Consider the following 21746-nt stretch of genomic DNA (forward strand, 5'->3'; position numbering starts at 1 on the left):
AGGGGCGAGGACAGGGACAGAGCCAGGGGCCCAGATGCAGAAGGTCTCTGGTCTCAGACCTGCCTCGGTTCTGAGTAGCTTTCCAGCCCTGACGCAGGTGTATCCTGAATAAATCCCCTCTGTCCTGAAGAGGCCACCATGAGGGACTCTGTCACGGCAACAAAACAGCCTAACAACCCAGAGTTGTTTTTACAGAAATTGAACGTTTCCACTAAAGAGCGCTGACTCACAATCACAGTCAGGACTGGGGACGTGTCATTCACAAGGTGTCAGAGAGGAGACAGACACACAGGGCCCGCTATCCTGGCTCCTGGGTAACTCTCCCCAGACCGATGGCCTCTTCCCTCTGAATCTACAGCCCTAGACACGGGCCTCCCATTTCAAGTCGATGAAAGTTACTGAGCCTCAATTACGTGCAAGAGAGCAGGCAGGTCTTGATGAGGTTTAACCAAACTTATTGTACCTCATGCTTTTTGTCGCTAAGTTCATTTCTCCTATGTTATCTGGCTCCGTAAGAACTGGGATCTTGCCTTGTGCCCCCAGTGAAGCCAATGTTTCCTATAACACAGGCACTCAAGAATCAGTGGGTAAATTTGTTTATGGCCTGCCCCTTGTATTTACCATCCGGCCTTCAACAGAAAAGGTCTGCCACCCCCTGCCCTAGATATTTCCTGAGAGTCAGTATGCAGTGGGCCACCATTACTAAATAATGTATTGTTTTCCTCAAGTATGTCCTTTTCCTCAGGGCTGTAAGAGCAAGGTTTACCTTTGGTTGTCCGTAACGAAGATCTGAAAAATAGTGGCTTAAACAAGATACTTCTCTCTCTTGTGAAAGTCTAAGACTGAATCGACTCCCCAGTGTCAGAGACCCAGGCAACTTCTGTGCTGTTGTTCCCCACACACAGCTTCCACTGCCAAGGTCACACCATGGTCCAGAATGGCTGCCAAGGTACCAGCCGTTACATCCACATCCAGGTAGAAGAAAGGTAAAGGACAGCCTCAACCCAGTTTTTAAGGAAACTTCTGGAAATGCCACTAAAACCTTCTACTTATAAATCACTGGCTAAACTCAGCTACATAGATACACTTTGCTGTAGAGGAAGCTCAGAAGTGTAGACTTTTAGTTGGCTAGGTTGGTTAGATAAAAATCAAAGTTATATATTTTTATAATGGGGGGTGGGATGTTGAGAGATAACTAGGAATCTCTGCCACAGGAACCTTACTGCCATCCTAGCCCCTTAGTAAGACAGTTCAGGCGCTGGGCAGGTTCTCCACTGCGCCAGGGCCCCGGGCTACCCCACAGAGTCTATTTTCTGTAAAGTTAGCAGACAGATATCATCTGCAAGCTCCAAAATATATTTAAAATCTGCCAAAGCAGCTGAAACCAAGTAGAAGCCAAATGGGAGGAAGTGAAGAGAAGGAACAGATAGGCAGATCTCAGAAAACACCAGCATAAATACTTCTTCAGAGCCAAGGGTTCCAGTTTAAAGTGCAACGTCTACATCACCAACAAGGGTCAAAACGGGTAAACAAAGGTAAATCTGTGTGTAACAAGTGCAGATTTGGGGCAGGAGGCAGAACTCCACGAAGAACCTAAGAGATGAATGAGTCATATTTAAAGAGAGGTTGGTTTTTGGCGGTGGAGGGAAAAAAACGCCTTACAGTTGTGAAACAGCAGTCCTGAGTGACGGCCTTAGCCCCTCCCACCACGCCAGCCCCACCTCAGCCCCGAACCTTGTGCGAAGAGCTGGTTCCGAAAATCCAATGCATTCAAGTATGAGTGACAAAAAGGCAACCACACGCACTCCACTGACGCATCAATCAAAATATGGAAAAAAGATAAAAATGGCAGAAAACTTACTGACGGGGAAGTCACGGAAAAATGTTGCCTTTGGAGCACATGAAACTTCTGGCCAAATATTTTGCAGTGAATTTTAAAAACCAAATGAAGCAATTTGTTTAAGAAGGAAAAATCACAAAGCAGAAATGACCCCGGTCAGAGACAGGAAGAAAACAGGGAGAATTGAAATGCGAGCTTGAAGACCTCAGAAAAGGAGGGGAAACAAAGGAACTGAAGATGGAAATGGAGTGTGGGCAAGAAGAGGCCACAGAAGACCCAGCGTAGGGAGGTGGGCAGAGAGGGTAACAATGGGGAAGCACCCAAAAGGAAGTGGCGGGAGAGAGTTTTAAAACGTTAGAGAGAAAACAGCAGCAGGCAGAGGAGTCAGATAAAGAGGGGCGGGGCACGCATGTCTGGACCCCCAAGGGAGGGGTGAGAAGAAAGAGATCCTTACAGACATGATTCAAGAAAAATTCCCTAAGACCCAGGTGGAGCCAAATCTGATTAGAGAGAGACAAGGATTTACACCCCAGGGAGGGCAGGTCAACACTGAGAGGGGTCCTGCTATTAAACTTTAAAGATAAAGAATCTTTTAGGAAGAAGAGGAAAACAATCAAGCCCGGCCTCAGATTTCTTTAAATCAAGTTAAACTTGAGAAGACAACTGAGCTACACTTACAAGACCCTCACCAAAAAATGGGTGAGCCAAGGATTTTATATCCAGCCAAGCTGTCATCTAGGTATAAACAGAGAAACACGCAAGAGCTCATGGGATGTCGTTTCCCCGAGTCCTTGAGCACACTTCTAGATTCACATTTAACTCCTAGGACATAATACAGGTCTTGGCGTGTGCTAAGTGCTTAATAAATATTCAGTGAGAGACTAACAAAACAGCTTTTTCTCCACAAACTGCTCTTTCTGCCTCATTTCCTTGGTACTTGGAATGTGATATGGTAAGAGATCACTTCCCAAAACAATACCAAACAGCTCCAAGATTATTTAAAACCTTCTGTTTCATATCCTTTGTCTACTAAGGCAGGAAAGATTAAACATGTATTTTAGAAAGATTTTCACAAAGTACTGGTATGCTGAATGTTAGCTATAAATTCCGAATACATTTGTATCTTAAGCACTAGGTTGCAGCAACACTTTATAACATACTTCCACACGCCATTTGCCACACGTAAATAAAAAAGGATAAACTCAGAAAGTTTCTTACTTACTTTGGATGTTCAAACTTGTCTATAAGATCAACTTTTTCCACCAGGTCTCCTCCAATTGTTCGGACTAAGTCATAGAAATCGTTCTCTGTGTAGTTCTCGCGAGGTAACCAGAATGAGATGTCGTTGATCACAGCAGGGTATTTGCTGAGAGGCTAACAAAATGAGAGAAGAAAAAAAGAGATTGATTAGTTAGTTGGATGACAACGTTTAAGTTTTTCATGGCAAGTTTCACGTGGGCTAGTTAGAAAATGCTGGCAAGACATTATTTCAGCGCTTGAATTTTCAGGAACAAAATGAACTTAAAAGATAAGTCAGTATTCAAAATTAGCAAATTCCATTATGAATATTATAGATTCTTATCACTCTCATGTGTAACACTACCATGTATTATACTCACACTGCCATTAATGTTCAATTTGGTATAAAGCAATTTGAATATATCATATTTCAGTTTTTTTCCATTTGAATACTAGAGGAGAAAAGTCCACATTTAATTAACAAGCAATTCATTAACTTCTGTGATACTTTCAGGAAGCCGTTTTTATAGAGAAATAAGTAAGGGCTTGTCAAAATTGGTATTTCAATTAGTAATGTCATTATTTGTTAGTATTTCTAATTATTAAGGGAGTACTTCTAATTATTAATTATATAGGGGGTTATTTTTCAAATTATGCTTCTAAGGATGTGATAGACACAAAGGTAGCCATTCCCCCATTTTATCCCATATTTTCCAGTTTATTGGGGCTCACTAACTAGTTCATTATATTAGATACATATATTTTTAGAAGTTACCACATTTGTTTACATGGCTTAAACATGTACATCACAAATACATATTTATATATTACAAACACACACATATATGTAAGATAGCTGTGATGTAAGTTACCGCCACAATAAAAAATGTTTCATTAAACGTTTCATTACATAACTATGAAATCCATACAACTAAGGAAATATCTTCCAATCTGTTAGGAGAACAAGTTTATAAATTGACTTACACCAAGCCTGGTATCACCGTAAACCCCCTGGTGAATCACTGATTAGAAAAATATAAAACTTTTTAAACGGCAAAACCTCTGAAGAGCCAAGTACTCAAACATAAATGATTATTCAACTTGAAATACCAATAAAGTTGTCAAAAGCATCGGTTCAGAACACACATTTCAAACGAACATAATAAAGCTACCACCCAGGTGCTCCTGACAAAGTACCACAGCTCCTGAGAAACACCCTGTTTTCTTGGAGTCAAGATCCTGTGATAAATAATACGCGGGTTAATGTAACATTGCGAGATGGTGGCAGTTGGGTGGTTACACAGCGCTTTTCCTTTTCCACTTAAGGAACGTGGAGATTCAGGAGTATTCAATAAGAGGCAGGGGTTGCCAAGAATTAGCATGAAATCGCCTCTTCGATGACAGACACGGGAGGAGGGACCCGACTGGGCACTGGTGTCAGGAACCCGAGAACATGTTGGTCAACGTGATAGTGCAGTCAGCCAGAGTACAGGCCCCAAGACGTTAAAAAATACATGGTATATGTTATGGTAAATACATAAAAACAAAGGAGAAAAACCCAGACCATTGTACTGCAAACCTAGTTCAAGCTAACAAGTGGGAACAAGTTTAAAGTAATGGTGACTATTTCCTTGTGAACTTGCAAGCAGGGTCGAACCGCAGGCCTTTCACAGCTCCTGAAACGTCCTCTCTCTCACTTCTTTTCTTGCACGTGAATATCTTTTCATCGTTTTTTGTTTGTTTTCTTTTTCCAGTGAAAGCATGTGGGAAGCAAACTCTCAGAACCGACATGGCTGAAATCCCCACTCGTGAATCATCCGGCAAAGCACAAAATTGTAGGTTTACCATTGTCTGCCCTCAGCGCTTGGAAAATACTTCTCTGTACCCGTTAGCAACGACGACAAGTCTGCTGTCGGTCGGAGCTGCTTCTGCGCAGGGAATCTGTCATTTCTCCCTGGCAGCGTGGAAGGGCTTCACCTTTATCCTGGCAGCTCTGATGACGTCGGGCCTGCATTTATCTTGGGGTATTCTGCCCGGGACTCAGCGTGTGCTTCCACTCAGAGGGTTCATGTACTCATCCAAGTTGGAAAATTCCAGCCACGACTTCTCTGTCCTCTTCTTCTAGGACCGCGATTCTCCATATTGTGGGGCTTCTCGATCTGTCTTCCATTTCTCTTACCTGATTGATTTTCGGGTTTTAATCTTTACGTATTTGTGCTGTCAAGCTCCCCACAGAGTTCTGGAAACACCAAGGTGACTTCCACTCAGCTTTTAGCCACAGCTAAGTGTGGCCAAAGGCTGACTCTGCAGCCGCTCCGGGCTACGCTTCTCCTCCGAGACCACACACCTGCGCCTTGGTTTTTATGGTGATTATGTTACTGGCAGCTGCCACCCATGGGTGCGGTGGGCCAGGGACTCACCGGCACTTTCCGTGGGTCGTCCCACTAACACACAGCGTGCTCCTGTGACACGTTCACTCTTACTGTTCCCACCGTGTCCACGGTCTGGGAGGATCCCACATGCCGCGAAGCGGCTGGGCCCGTGAGCCATGGCTGCTGAGCCTGCGCGTCCGGAGCCTGTGCTCCGCAACGGGAGAGGCCACAACAGTGAGAGGTCCGCGTATCGCAAAAAAAAAACCCAAACAAAAACCCAAAGGGCTCAGGGGAAACAGCTCAGCTTCTAGTACTGTTTCCAGAAGAAGTCTATCCAGCGCAATTAAAAACTGTGTAAATAAGACCAAATCTAACATGTATCCCTCTGGTGCCTTCCATGACATTTCCTTGGCAAATGACTCATTTATCTTTTTGATTAATTATCTTGATTCATAAGCACTTCCAGTCTGTTTACCATCTATGTGCTTGTGTTCTTAGCTCAATGAACTTAAAAATCAGTTTTTCCTATAAAAATACTATGCACCACCAATTACTTTCCTTACAGCCCTTACTTTAATTCCATCTACTTATTCTGTAATAAAAAACTGCTTCTTGAATTTGGCTGCCAGGTTTGGTACTTAACCAATACAGGCTGTTCTAACTCATGCTGCCTTGATGTTTACAGATTTTCTCACTCTGTTCCAACAATTTGTTTTGATTCTTACTTAGTTTCACTGAGCGCCAAGAGCACACTGCACTGGTCGGAGGGAGGCCCAGCTCAAACTCAGGAAACTTTTGTTCTGTTACTTCACCGAGAAACCACATGAGACCCACCAAGTTCTAATTCTAAGCATTCTTCCAAACTTTAAGGGAGTTTCCCATATTTGTTCTTATCTTTTGACAGAATGTCAGTTCTATTTGAAGATTCACAGGAAACGAAGAATTTCCATAAGGAAATTGCGTGGAACAACCCTTTCGGCAACCTTGGATTGGATTAACTTTCCATGTTTCTGTACCATGGACCCCAAATACATACTGACCTACTCAAGAGCAGAAACAGGATTTGAGTCCTCTCAAATTAACTTTCAAGCTCAAGAGTTATTTATTTAAAACAAATCATGCTGCCACACATGAGAAAAACAAGGATGGCTTCTGCTACTCTGGGTAGGCAGGTGGGAGAACTCTATCACTGCACGCGGCCCACATTCTCTTTAGGACGTAAGGGACGGAGAGCAAGGTTTCAGGGCGCTGCCTGAACATAACGGTCTTCAACTTAAGAAACAATGGAAAAAGTAAGCCTCAGAAACCTTTGTTCAAGTAAAATTTGGTCTGCGCCTCTGGTTAAATAATTGCAGGGGGGAAGGTCCTGCAGCCCAGATCACTACCCCAGAGCACTGGCAGAGGGCTGACACAGAAGACAAATGCTACAAATTAAAGACTATCTTTTAGGGGTAATATAAACTTTCTAAAGTTGATTGTGGAGATGGTCGCACATAGTGAATGTACTGACGATAAGTGACTTGCACAATTTAATTGGGTGAATTGTACAGTACGTGAATTACAGCTCAATAAAATTGTTAGGAAAATGATAAATGAATAAGTAAATGTAACCGTGGAAGAAAGAAGGGTCTCTAGAATAGAAAACTTCTAGCTCCCATTTAGTCTCTGTCTCATCTTCAGAACTTGTCAAAGACATCATTTCTTAATTCACTTTTTTCAGGTTAAAAGATTGAGCCTTTTCAGAGCCAGCAATACTTCTGAATTCTTGTTCTCCTCTCAGAGGTAAACTACTTGCTGAAGTTTTGCACAGTCATTTAAATCTTCCACTAAATTTCTTGTCTGTATCTTCACAGCCTTACGCCATCACTGTATTTGAAGTGAGGTCACATATACTTTGACGATTATAAATTTTCCCAGGTAACCATGTTTACTGGGAGATGGATATTTTCCTCCCATATGCCTTCGGTAAGTGAATGGAGGCTCTAGATGAAAAAAATACATAATGGGAAACTAGGTCTGTTAACCGCGGGCCCCAAATTTGACCTGAAAATGGTATGTGCTCTGAGCAGGGCCTCGTTGAGCTGTGCCTGGTTCCTGTTTCTCTTATGTCATCTCCACCCTGCGAGTTCCCATTCTTACAGGGACTGGATGTGCTGTGAGGGCCGGGAACTTGGACTTGCCGAGGTTCATGCAGAGCTGGCCTTCTGACTCCTACCAGTGTTCAGAGGAAAACGACAAAAATTAACCTGGGGGCTTCCCTGGTGGCGCAGTGGTTGGGAGTCCGCCTGCCGATGCAGGGGACACGGGTTCGTGCCCTGGTCCGGGAAGATCCCACATGCCGCTGAGCCAGCGTGTCCGGAGCCTGTGCTCCGCAACGGGGGAGGCCCCAACAGTGAGAGGCCCACGTACCGCAAAAAAAAAAAGAAAAAAAAAAATTAACCTGGAGAACTTAAGACAGCTGATTCCCAGCAGCTTGTTGAAACCTGGAGTAAACATCAAACCCTAGGCCTTTTACAGAGCAGTTCCCCTGGATCCGACCTTGCTCCCCCGTCCTCCCCCCTCACACCCCTGTCTGCTGCTCCTCTTAAACCAGATCCCTTGACACTACAGGTGTTCGTATTTCTTCCTGACCCAGTAATGCCAAAGAATCAGCCCCTGGGGGCGGGTGGGTGGGGCAGACCCCACCCTGTGTCTGTGTCTAAAGCTTTGTTCTCCATCCTGTCTGGTGACAGAAGGGCCCAGGGGAGGTGCATTGGGCAAATTACTTCTGAAAACATCTACCGACTTGGTTTTTCCAGAAAATAGTCTAATATCAACTCTCAGTCATAGGGTAGAAATGGATATGGAACAGAAAGCTAACTGTGACCACCTAAATTTTTAAGACAAAACATGGCAGCTGTCCCAGGCAAGGAGTGGAAGCAGGGGGATGGGATGGGGTAGAGGAAAGCCCTCGAGATGCAAAGCGCTGGTGATCATAGTTGGGCGGTAGCTTCTTGGGTATCCATTGTATTATTATACTTCCTAAGTAAACATTATTTTCCAAATTTTAGATAATGAGAAAATTAAAGAAAAAAATGGTATCAGTGCTTACTCATTTACCCAGAGGAATTATGTCACAGAGGAAAACAATGGCCACAGTTTATGCATTCATATTTTTTAAATTGTTTTTTCTCTATTTAAAATAAAATTCCACCTGTTAATATTAGATTCTATTTCAGTAACAAAACCAGTGAGTTCAACTTCCTCCCATTAGGGAGAAATGTGAAGCGTTATTTTCTTTTGCACCAAATCCACATGAGTCCAACAAAGTTTACCACACAGTTCACAGAGGCCAGGTGTGATCAATGCCTCAGTTCAAGGTAAATGGAAGGTGAACACGGGGCTCTGATGGAGAGGCCCCCATGCCCTACTCAGGTGGCAGCTGGCAGAAGAAGGTGCACTGAATTGGAGCCCGGGAACAAGACGGCCAGTGTTCATCAGCCGCCCACTCTGGCTAATCAGACCCCGTCCCTGCCACCAAAGAGCTCACAGTCCCGAGGGAAGGCGGCTGTGAAAAGCGGTCCCTGCCCTGGAGCAGAGGGGCTGACATAGCCTCTGTGTAAATATGGCTCAAAGCCTGAATGGGGTCACCAGATTACCCTCCCGTCCCCAGAGGAAGTCACACTTTCCATCCAGTAAGTAAAAGTCTCAGTAAGAGAAGCTCATTAAAGTAAGAAAACATGGAGTGCATACTAAGAAGTTTTGGGCCATCTGTCTGGTCAAAGGCCAAACCTGACAAGGAGAGAGAGATGGGCAGTGAGTAATTTCTGGGGAACAAGCTGCCATAGGATGCCCACAGGGCTCCAGTCTGCTTCTCTCTGGTGGATGCACTGCCAGCTCTCCAGGACCAAGTTTCCACATCTGCAGAAGAAAGCACTGAGCACCCCACACTGTCATCCTATCAAAACTGTCCTCGGGACGCCACGAGGGGCAAGTCCACTGGAGAGGTGCTGGGTTTAACCAAGTGAGGCAGGGGGACCAGCCCCTCCTCTTCAGATTGGGTCTCCCCAAAATTTAAACTACAAGGACCAAGTGCAACCCAAGTGTTCCACCCCACTGGTTACCCGAGCCGTGTGTCTCACCTCCACTCAAATCACAACTCCTGTCACTTGAAGTGACCCTGGGTTTCCTGCCAGTTTAAAATTTGAACTATTCAGAGTTGGAAAAACAAGCTTTTCGGAGTTCCATCCAATAAACTTTATGCAAGATCGCTGAGGCTACCAGCAAGCAAAATCGTCACTCAAGAGGTACCATTCCAAGCTTGTTAATGATGAATTTCCCTTACGCAAAGTGAACGGGATATTTCCACACACTGGCTCAGCCACGAAGGCAACTTTTGGGATTCCTTCTCTTCTCCCCAAACCACCACATGTGCTGGTTACCTGTACACGACATAAGGTTCTCACGTTCACACAACCACCCTCACAGTGGGAGGCCGTGTCGTGAGACAGGCTGTGTCACCCAGGCGAGGTGGATGGGGAAACAGAGGAGCAGCAGCTGTTGCGCTCAAGGGCGCAGACGTAACAAGTAACGAGTGACGGCAGAGGTGCCGTCTGAACACAGGTGTGTGTGGCCCCAAACCTCTGATTCACCATTAAGTCACACCTCCCCACCAGGGCCCCTGAATGTGGAGAATGCACGACGGCCGCTCCACCTTCCCCACGTCTCCCAGGAGCCCCTGCCCCATGTGAGCTGCGGCACTACGTGCTCCAGGCTCCTAGATGCCTCTGTGCGACAGGAGGCATCACCGAACTGTTATGAAGATTAAATGGGATAATATATATTAAAAGCCCTTATAAATTACAAAACACCATAGAAGGTAAGATATGATTAATCATCCCTTTCTTTTTGTTTTGCGAGTTTTTTTTTTTTTTTTTTTTTTTTTTTTGCGGTACGCAGGCCTCTCACTGTTGTGGCCTCTTCCGTTGCGGAGCACAGGCTCTGGACGCTCAGGCTCAGCGGCCATGGCTCACGGGCCCAGCCGCTCCGCGGCATGTGGGATCTTCCCGGACTGGGGCACGAACCCGTGTCCCCTGCATCGGCAGGCGGACTCTCAACCACTGCGCCACCAGGGAAGCCCTGTTTTGTGAGCTTTTTTAAAAAAATTCATCAGACGAACAGCCTAACAGTGGTTACCGCTGAGTTAGGGTTCACCACGTGCCAGGCACGGTGACCTCCTGCATCGTCAGATGAAGCCTATGGGGCGACCGCTCAGCTGGGACATCCCAGCTCTGCCACTTACTAGTTTTGGTGACTTGGGCGGTTCCTTTGGCTCTTGGTCCCCCATTTTCAAAAGCTATACTTCCACTGACTAAGAGAAAATCTAATGGGACAGTTCCTACATACTTAGTGTTAGGGGTAAAAGAGGAATGTGACGGGGCTGTTAGTCCCCTCTGATACCCACACCCCGGTCAGCAGACTATCTGCTGGGAATATGTCCTCAGAGGCGGGGATGGAGCTGAGGGAAGGCTGGCACGCCCAGCCTGTCCTGCATCAGCCAGTGCACATCCTCGTGCAGGGTGACTCCAGGTACAACCTGCAGAGAGGACGGCCCAGGCCGTGACCTCATTACCTGTGGAGCCCGTGCTCTGGCCCAGGGGTTCTCACTCCGGCTGGCTGGTACCGGAGCCCCTCACCAACAGAATCGACATCCCTGGTGGCACCGCCGGGCATCAGTCTCTTTTCAGAACTCCCCAGGGGATGCCATGCACAGAGAGAATCGGGAACCGCTGCTCTAGCCTCTGCACTGCAGGAGGACAGTTTTTCACTCTGTAAAAGGACACTGGTCACACACGCATCCCTCTTCACTGTGGCTTTTGCGTAGCTCTGTCAACTTCAGATATAGGGTGCTGTCAGAGATGGCTGTCGTCTTAATTGGGGAATAAAAGGCCAGTAAGTGCTTTCAGGCCACCCTCTGCCCCCACTACCTCCAAAACCAGAGTTTCACATGTCTGTCACTGTGTTATCTCATAATTCACATACAATCATACCTCATTGAACATATTAAAAACATACATCACCTCACTGAACAGCCTTATGAGATAAATATTATTGCCCCCCCTTTTAAAAATGAAAATACTGAGGCTCAAAGAGTTAAGTAATGGGCTCAAGGTCACAATAACCAAGACCTGAACATGGGCAGCCCACCTGCAGAGCTGTGAACTTGAGGCAGCAGGGCTGCTGGACCTCAGGGATGTTACACGTGCTCTCTTGAGAAGGCTCCATGGAAATATCTGTGGGGAGCTGGGGCCTGAAGGGGCAACTCAGAGGCCAAGTCCTCACTAGCTTCTGATTGTAGATCCTCACCCATCTCACTGCTTGTTGCTTATTACCAACAATTCCAAATTAATCTGATAAGAAACCAACGTAATTTACTAAGAGAGTGGATCCTAAAAGTTCTCATCACGAGGAAAAGATTTTTTTTCTTTTTCTTTGTTGTATCTACACGATGGATGTTAACTAAACTTATCGTGGCAACCGTTTCACAACATATGTAAGTCAAGTCATTACGTTGTGCATCGTAAACTTGTACCATGCTCTTTGTCAATTACGTCTCGGTAAAACTGAAAAATAGTAATTTATTCATTCCTGTAGGAAAAATACTGTGATCACAGCCATCAAGACCTAGTCAAACAATAAATGGATGCCTATACTCCAACTCTCAAACAAAAACAAATAAAAATAAAAGGGTTCCATGGTCAAATAAGTTAGGGAAATGCTAGTTTCAGGTTTCTTACAGTAAGACATCTCAGAACCTTTAAAACACTAACAGGCTTTGTCAATCTCCAAGTAACGGAAGCCATGTCCCCAGATTTAGTCATAAAATCTTCTTTTGCCAGAAACACAGTATGGATCGTGTGGATGTAGAAAGGCCAGGATCTGGAGCCACATGAGTGGAAACTGAAAATTATGGGTTGAGCAGTATAGGTTCTCTAAAGCAAGTAAATGTTTACAAACTTTATGCTTTTGGAAAATATTTCATTTACAGAAATCTACTCACCTTTTCCTCACGCACCTGAAATCTCCTCAATTAAAATAAATCCTGTTGTTTTGACTCTATTTATCTGAAATGCTATTAACCACCACTCTACAATGCCTCTATAACAGGAAGACAATCGAAAATAATCTTACACGTAGGGATATTCTGACACTTACTGTTTTACATATTCAGTTCAACTGGCCTTTGTGAAATAGAAACCACTACATTCCCATTTTATAGATGAAGAAAATGAAGGCCAAAGAGGTGAAATGAATTGACAAAAGTCAAAGAATACCAAGTAGGTGCCAGAACATTAACCCACTTTTTCCACAGAAGCACATCCTCAAGTGCTGCCTGACGCTAAGGTCCTGACTGAACACTAATGACGTCTGGTACTGCTTTTACTTGCATTTTTACAGGGTTTTAAATGCATTTTGTTTTGAACACTAATGACGTCTGGTACAGCGTTTACTTGCATTCTTACAGGGTTTTAAATGCATTTTGTTTTGAACACTAATGACGTCTGGTACAGCGTTTACTTGCATTCTTACAGGGTTTTAAATGCATTTTGTTTTGAACACTAATGACGTCTGGTACAGCGTTTACTTGCATTTTTACAGGGTTTTAAATGCATTTTGTTTCAGTCATTTGAAGATTAGTCCTCTCGCTATAAGTTAGACGGCTCCCGGTTAACCACACATTTTGATTAACCCCATTCCTCAACCGTGGTGGTTTACAGAGAAGATATTATAATGAGGCTTCTAAATAACACGGCTGAGTCTCGTTATGATTACTAGGGCTTTAGTACATCAAGGAGCCAATCCTGAGGACCAACAGCCTTTAAAAAAAAAATACAGGTGGTTTTTGTGTAGTGAGGTGGATGGACCTAGAGTCTGTCATACAGAGTGAAGTATTCCCTTTGCTTCTAGCCTCTGAAAGAGGTTGTAGAGAATTCGTATAATTTCTCCTTAAATGTTTGATAGAATTCACCAGTGAACTCATCTGGCCCTGGTGCTTTCTGTTTTGGAAGGTTATTAATTCTTGATTCAATTGCTTTAATTGATATAGACCTATTCAGATAGTCTACTTCTTGTGTGACTTTTGGCTGGAAAGAGAAAGACAAATACCGTATGCTAACACATATATATGGAATCTAAAAAAAAAAATGGTCATGAAGAACCTAGGGGCAAGATGGGAATAAAGACACAGACCTACTAGAGAATGGACTTGAGGATACGGGGAGGGGGAAGGGTAAGCTGGGACGAAGTGAGAGAGTGGCATGGACATATATACACTACCAAATGCTAGTGGGAAGCAGCCGCATAGCACAGGGAGATCAGCTGGTGCTCTGTGACCACCTAGAGGGGTGGGATAGGGAGGGTGGGAGGGAGGGAGACGCAAGAGGGAAGAGATATGGGAACATATGTATATGTATAACTGATTCACTTTGTTATAAAGCAGAAACTAACACACCATTGTAAAGCAATTATACTCCAATAAAGATGATAAAAAATTAAAAAAAAACAAAAAAGTACAGGTGGTTTTTATTTTTAATCTACAAAAAAGTAAATATTTACTTTCTTCACAAAACTCTGCTTTCTTTTTATACAGAGTTATTCCTAAAGATCTCTAGCACCATGGTTTGGAATGAGAAAGAATATTGGAAGAGGGCTATTGCAATAATAAAAACAATGTATTTTTATTCCTTCTGCTGCCTCTTGTCATTTAGTTTCCATGTAACCTAATTCTTATTCCGATCAGAGAAGAAGGAACTGAAACCAGGATTTTATTAACACCATCGATATCTACCCACGCTCAGGGACACGCGCAAACACAGTCCTCTGCTTCTAATTATGCATTTTACACATGAGCCTCCCTGGCCGCTCTCCACGCAAATGATGAATAAAGTAGCTTTTGTTTTCAGAGATTTATTTCAAACACCTCTTCATTAAGTGCTACTTAGAGGCAGATACATATCTACGGAAGGTTAAAAAAAACATGCTGATAAAATAACCATCAAGGAAACATGTCAATGCAGAACCTAAGATGGTCCTTCTCCAAAGGACACACTTGAGACACACACACACACACACACACACACACACACACCCTAGGGAGGAAGGAGAAATTTATTACAAAAAGGCCTTGAAAATCTCTTTTAAAATATATGACATTCCCATGCAGACAGCAATAAGCACTTGAAGATGCGGCTGGAAAATGGTGGCTGCTTGTTTGCTTGTTTGTTTTGATGGTGGGAGTGTTTGGGGGGAGGGGTGATGCCCAATTCTACCAGAGGGTCTGGTGAATTCTGCTGTTTCTGCCTTACAGCTCGAACGATGGGCTTATGAACGTAAAGGAAGCGGAAACCGGAATTCTGATTCGGCGTGGCATCCACAGCCAGACAGCAGGGAGCTGACCGCTTCTCTCCTCCCTCCCCTGGGCCCCCTCTACACTCTCAGGGGGCCGAGGGGGTGAGGCCAAGCTGGCACTGCTCCAAAACAGAAATAGAGAGGTCTCCTGGAAAACCCATCTTCCTGCATTTGAACTCCACCACAAACTGGATGAATAAGCTATTGAACCCTGAGGCAGAAGCAATAATTTCCTCAAAAGGCCTCGCATTTAGGGACACAAAAGAGAACACAGGCGTCCCCAGCGGAAACAGCCACCTGCCTGTGCGAAGGCCAGGCCGGGCTGTGTGGGGTCATCGTGTGCCCTCCTTCAGGGTAGGAACCAGGATGCCAGCACTCAGACCCGGCTCCAGAGCCAGTGGCCATGGGCCAATTATGTGTCCTTTCTAGGTCTTGGTTTCCTCATCTGTAAAATGGCCTGGAAGCATGACAGAAGGATCTGTTAAACAAACAGACAAACAAGTCTATTTGTAAATACAGGACAGAATGAGCTGGTTTCTGATACTGAACAGTCTGATTTGTTAATAATTTAACTGGCATCGTGTTTCAGAGGGAGGGTTTAAGTTGTCATACAATGAAATCCCTTAGTAGAGCCGTCTACATTTTACAGATGGGGAAACTGAGGCACCCAGAGGGCACACAGAAGCATGTATGCTTCTAGGGCAAGGCCTGCCTCAGGCTTCTCATCCAGCGGCACCCACCATGGGCTCTGGATAAACACTGTGACCCAACTGACTCTCCCGAGGTCTGAGACTTCACTGGGAACGTAATCTCGCTAGAAATGCCTTTTATTCTAACTTCATCCTTTCTACGGATTCTAGTTGCTAAGAAAGAACAGTGATATACTTGGCATGCTGAACCATTCTGTTTTTACAATGGCTTTTGTTGAGCATGGGGATTATGTACCAGGCACGCGGAACACTCATTCGTTGGTGAGATGTTTGTTTAGAGCGTCTAGGGATGAACGTATGAGGGCTGGAAAACACCACACTGGGCAGCACATTTACTTCTTAAAGCCCATTAGGCCTTGCTGAGCCACCGTTCACATGCTGCACATGTCCCTAAGTGTGCTTCACTGGTTACCCTGCCTTGAAAAAACACACGCCATCAAAAATAAACTAACAGGGCTTCCCTGGTGGCACAGTGGTTAAGAATCCGCCTGCCAACGCAGGGGACACGGGTTTGAGCCCTGCTCGGGGGAGATCCCACACACCGTGGCGTGACTAAGTCTGTGCGCCACAACTACTGAGCCTGCACTCTAGAGCCCACGAGCCACAACTACGGAGCCCGCGAGCCACAGCTACTGAAGCCCGCGCGCCTAGAGCCCACAATGAGAAGCCCGCGCACAGCAACAAAGACCCAAGGCAGCCAGAAATAAATAAAAAATAATTTTAAAAAAGAACATATCACATCACAGAACTTGCAAGGTTGAGCGCCCTTGTGTCAGCAATGACATCAGAAACTTCATTATTTCATGCCTCACATTTTAACATAAAGGACCATCCTATTTTGCTAAAAGATAGTAGAAAAAGAATTTTTTAACTTTGGTGAAGGTCATTTTTCTTCAACGGATGGAGTCTGATTAAAAGTTTGCCTTGCCGTGGAGAGTTTTACATTAGTCCACATGCACGAGCTCGGAACTGTCTGGTAGCCAAGGCCCTGCCACAGGTGAAGAGACTGAACGCAAGAAATTGCTGACTGTTCTAACCGCCTCCCCACAAGGCAATCCCGTAACGTTCAACCTGACAGCTGTATCACTTAGGACAATTCTCAGTTTCCTCATCTATAAAATGGGGATATTCTCAGTACCTTCTTTATGGTGTTACATAAAGATTACAGAAAATTCATGGACAGGACTTAGCGTTGTCACTGTGGGCACATTAGTGCCTAAGGTACTAATGTACATTAGCACACTGTAGTAACGATACTTGCGTCTGGTCCTCATGCTGACTTACAGGAGTAAATCCGGGCGGGCACCTTCCTGTGGTCACGGTAAAGGGTCCTGGGAAACGAGAGCCCGGCTCCAGCCAGGACACCTCCCAGCCCCGGTGTGCACAGCAGGACACCTAAGCCTGCCTGCCCCCTTTGCCCTCCCTCTCGGCATTAACTGCTGTTAACGCAGCCTCAGTTTTCACAAAGCAGCTGTCAGCTGGAGGACGGTCCAGAGCAGAGCCCAACACCTTGCGCACCTGGCTGGGAGCCCACCTGTGCCGTGCCTGCGTGATGCCCTGGGGACACGGTTCAACCACAACGCTGGCTGCCGCTCCAGCAGCAGTGCTGGCAGGAGAGACACATGACTGCTTTTTTTTTTTTTTTTTTTTGTGGTACGCGGGCCTCTCACTGCTGTGGCCTCTCCTGTTGCGGAGCACAGGCTCCGGACGCGCAGGCTCAGTGGCCATGGCTCACAGGTCCAGCCGCTCCACAGCATGTGGGATCTTCCCGGACCGGGGCACGAACCCGCGTCCCCTGCATCAGCAGGCGGACTCTCAACCACTGCGCCACCAGGGAAGCCCATGACTGCTTTTTAAATAAAAAGCAAAATATAGCCCATATAAAGGCTTTCTACTTTTCTGCCCACTACAGCCTTCCTCCCTTCTTCTTGTTTTCTGTTTTGTTGTGTTTTTTTGTTTTAACTTCTTTTGCATTCATAGTCAAGAGAGCACGCACGTGTTCTGGAAAGCGCTTCTCTCCCCAGCGATGCCGGCGCCCCTGAGGCAGGAGCCATCTCAGTGCTGGGCACGAACCAGACTCTCAGTAAATGGATGGTGCATAATTGATGCTGCAGATCCAGTCGTGGCAGCGGCCTCTCTCTATCCTTCTGAACGGAGCACCACATGAAGGCTGCAAACCCATGTCCTTTTCTGGCTTCCCATCAACTCTGCCATGCTGCTGCGATTCCAAATACTTGACTTAATTATTTTATGCACGTTGAGGGATAACTTTCCCGAACCCATGAGTATACAACTTTCCCAACGGTTCTGTTTATCCTTTATACTAAACAAAGGTGTGTTTTGGCAAACTATGTTCTCCGCTAATTGCACATCTTGGCAGATAATGTAATATATCTGTAATTTTTAACAGATAGAAACCAGCACTCCATTTGGGAGCGAGAGGGCTACCTCGACCCAGAGGGTGGGGTCCTGTCCCTAAGAACGGCTTTCTCAACTATCACCGCATGAGTGATGGGCTCCAGCAGCACAGTGATAACTTACATCCTCAGAGCACTGTCCAGTACCAGCTCTGTACACTCAGTGACTTCTCACGCAAGGTCTAAGGTACTCCTGTCATTGCAAGCCGGAAGGACACCATGCCCATTTTACAGAAAAAGAAACTGGGGTTTAGAAAGAAGGAGCATCTGGCTAGAGCGCCACATGGCGGACAATGCTGCTGGCCATTTGGGTACCTGAGGTTTAGGTGTGTGAAGCTGGTGGCACAGGGCGACTCGGTCTCTGGTGGTAGCCTTCCTGGTGATTGGACCACAGTGTGGTAAGAAACACTCTGGAGCCTCAGTTTCTTCAAGTGAACTCCACCCTTTCTTCCCACAGGTACTAAGTTATGGCAAAGAAAAAGCAGATAAAATCAAGGGCAGAAAAAAAAAAAAGACAAAGGAAGATAGGATGAGGACTACTTCCCCAATGGGAAGGTAGTATTTTTCTAAAATGTTATTTTATTTTTAAACAGATTTGCAGGTATATATAAGTCTTATTTGTGTCATCTGTGACAGTGTTGCCATGGTGATTACGTGTATGTTTACAGAGAAGAAATAACCATAGAGAAATCAACAGTGTTCGAACAAGACACACAGTGCTGTTCGCAGACCACCTCCATCCCTCCACACAGGATGGAGAGAATGTTCAAATGGGTAGAAGAAAAACACCGCCTTGGGGGAAAAACAACTTGATTCCTCTGCTGAACTCAGACAAAAGGCATTAAAACGGCATTATTTTTCCTTTTTGTGGGCAAAGCCATTCTAATAAAAAGTAAGAGCTATCCAAAATAAAATTTTGGTACATTTACTCTTACCCAGATACAGTAAGGCCTAACATGGCAAGAGGAGAAGGGTTTATACACAGCACTTAATATTTTCATTTAAATATGTTATTAGTACACTAACATTTACTGACATAACAGTCAAGATCTACTTAGCGCTTACGATACGTCAGGCCCTGTGCTAGGAATACTACGCACGTTTAAACTGATTGGCCCTCATGAAAACACTGCCCTCTGAGGAGGAATTAATATTATTCCCATTTTGCAGGTGAGAGAACAAGCCCAGAGAAACCTTGTATCTTGTAAGCAGGAGCGTCGGGACCTATTCAGGCAGTCTGGCTCTGGAGGTCCTGTCTTACGAGCATTTTGTTTATCTTTGTATCTCTCTTTTAACTGAAAAGGTAACGAAGTCCACTGCTCCCCCACCCCCCTTGCATGTGGGTTTCTTTGTGGTCATTTGTCCAGGGAGCAAAAGGCAAACGGGACGTGGGGTGTGGGGGAGGAAGGGGAGGCTGCAGAGGCAGTTGTTTGAGCACAATCCCTCCAGAGTCCAGAGCGCCCTCCCCGGGTGATGGACCCCGTCCAGTGGGAACAGGCCATCCATTACCAGAGCTGCCAGAGGGGTCGGGAGCGGGGCTCTTGGACACCAGCACCAAACGTGCTGAGGAAGAGGTGCTGGGCAGCCAGCAGAGGCCCACCCATAATTTATTCTCGTCTAACTGAGGGGAAGTGTTACCAGATTTCAGGAAAGGCTGCAAGGGGATACTACAACGCATACAATGACAATCTATCTTTGTCTTCTGAAGTACGGCTAGATATTAGTACATCCTGCTTTCTGGGTCTATGCTCTCACAGAGGCTCCACTCTCTTACTTCCCTATAGATTTAGTAAGCGGTTTAATGGAAAAAGTGAATGTAATTCTATCCTTCAGAAATGATTGTGAAGAGGAAAAAAAAATATGACAGAATCACATCAAGTTCGACAACATATTCCACCAGGCTCATCTTATAGTTTTTCTGCTCTGGCCGTGGGTTCATTCTTTTCTATGAGGAGCCCTGTTTTCTCTCAGTGGAAAATGGTATTTAGAAACCAAGACCTGGGCACCAGGTGTGCTCACTGATACTGTTGTATCATTGTTTCTAGGCCCTCAAAGTGGGCAGAGCTGAGGTAGGGGAAACACACACACTCATAAACACAAACACATTTATATTTTCTATCTAAAAAACCATGAATTTATGTCAATTCCTCTAATTCCAATCTAGCAACCAGGGTTCATTCTTGCCCCTCCTTTTCTCACATCTGTAACTTTTCTTCAACAGTGAGAAACTTCACTCCCATAATCCTCAGTATTATCTACTCTTTTGCTCAAGCGAGAATAAATAGAAGACAGTCTCAGAACTGCTCATCCGTACCACTGTTTAAAAAAAAAAGACCCTGGTGACTAGAGTTCAATATTTTTTAGTCTTTTTTGGTGTAAAATTTACACACGTGGAATGCACAAATCATAAATGTACATTTCCACAGGCTTTGATACATGTATACATGCTTGGAACCCAGCTATCAAGATATAGAACACTTCCAATCAGCCCAGGTAATACAAAAGTTGTCTAAGAACTAGAGAGACACATCAAAAGGGCCTAGGAGGCAGCTTGCAGGGTCTCTCACTAGCCAAATCTGAGGAAACAAGAGATTCACAATAAAAAAAATGATAATAATGGAATACAACTCATTGCCTAAAATAAGCCGTAAGTCCTTCTTACGTGTACAACTGAATGAATAAATATGTAAACAAACAAGTGAGGGAGAAGGGAAAGCTCTTCCTGGTAGAAGAATGTCAATTCAAACACCAGCTTTCACTAATGGACACTAAAATCTGTGAGTAAAACCTTGATGAGACACAAGAGCTTCAGAGAGCCACCCTGTCAATAAATTACCTGTTATTTACAAAGGGCAAAAGTAACCTTCTGGTAGAGAAATACGGCAGGCATTACCTTAACCTAGTGATCAGAGCTGTCACCACCCATATGGGCACAAGCTGACATGGTCCTCCTGATACAATGCAGAACACTGGAAAGGACAAAGCATCACTTCTGTGGTCTTCCCCTGAAAAATGCACAACCTGAATCTAATCCTGAGGACACTTTGGACAGTTCAAACTGAAGCCCATTCTATGATACGACTCCCGTGTACTTTCAAAGAATGTCAAGGTCAAGAAACACAAACAAAGGCTGAGAAATTGTTCCGGATTAAGGGAAACCAAAGAGATGAAACAACGAAACACAGTATTTGAAATCATACTGGACCCTGGACCCAGAATAAAATAGCAATAAAGGAAGTTATTGGGAAGGCTGACAAAATTTGAAAATGGGCTACGGATTAGATGTTGACTCAACGTGAAATTTCATGACATTATTAACTGTATTGTGGCTACGTAAGAAAAAGCTCTTCTTAGAAAATACCTGGTTAATGCATTTAGGAGGGAAGGGCATACGTGCTCTACTTGATCTCAAACGTTTGGAGGGGGGATATATATATATATACATATACATACATAAACACTATGTATGTACTCAATCCTCATTACGTATGTCATAAAAGATACAATATGTACAGATTCGATCCTCATTATTCACAGATTCTATATCTGCCAATTTGCCTACTCCCTAAAATGTATTTGTGCCCCAAAATCAATACTTGGGCATTTTCTTTCTTTCTTTTTTTAACATCTTTACTGGAGTGTAATTGCTTTACAATGAATGGTGTGTTAGTTTCTGCTGTATAACACAGTGAATCAGCTATACACATACGTACATCCCCATATGCCCTCACGGTCATTTGCAGACATGAGCAAAGTGCAAAAACACGAGTTCCCCGATGCT

At 44.7% G+C, this 21746-nt stretch overlaps 1 protein-coding gene across 3 annotated transcripts in view; it reads right to left on the reverse strand.

Annotated features, from left to right (window-relative positions):
- FARS2 (phenylalanyl-tRNA synthetase 2, mitochondrial) overlaps positions 1–21746 on the reverse strand; it is a 383626-nt gene that overhangs the window by 130895 nt on the left and 230985 nt on the right. For all 3 annotated transcript variants that reach the window (XM_065886071.1, XM_065886072.1, XM_065886070.1), the window contains one exon: positions 3063–3214. In XM_065886071.1, the coding sequence (XP_065742143.1) occupies positions 3063–3214 (152 nt within the window). The remainder of the gene's footprint in view (positions 1–3062; positions 3215–21746) is intronic.

This window comes from Phocoena phocoena, chromosome 10 (assembly GCF_963924675.1).
Source record: "Phocoena phocoena chromosome 10, mPhoPho1.1, whole genome shotgun sequence".
NCBI lineage: Eukaryota > Metazoa > Chordata > Mammalia > Artiodactyla > Phocoenidae > Phocoena > Phocoena phocoena.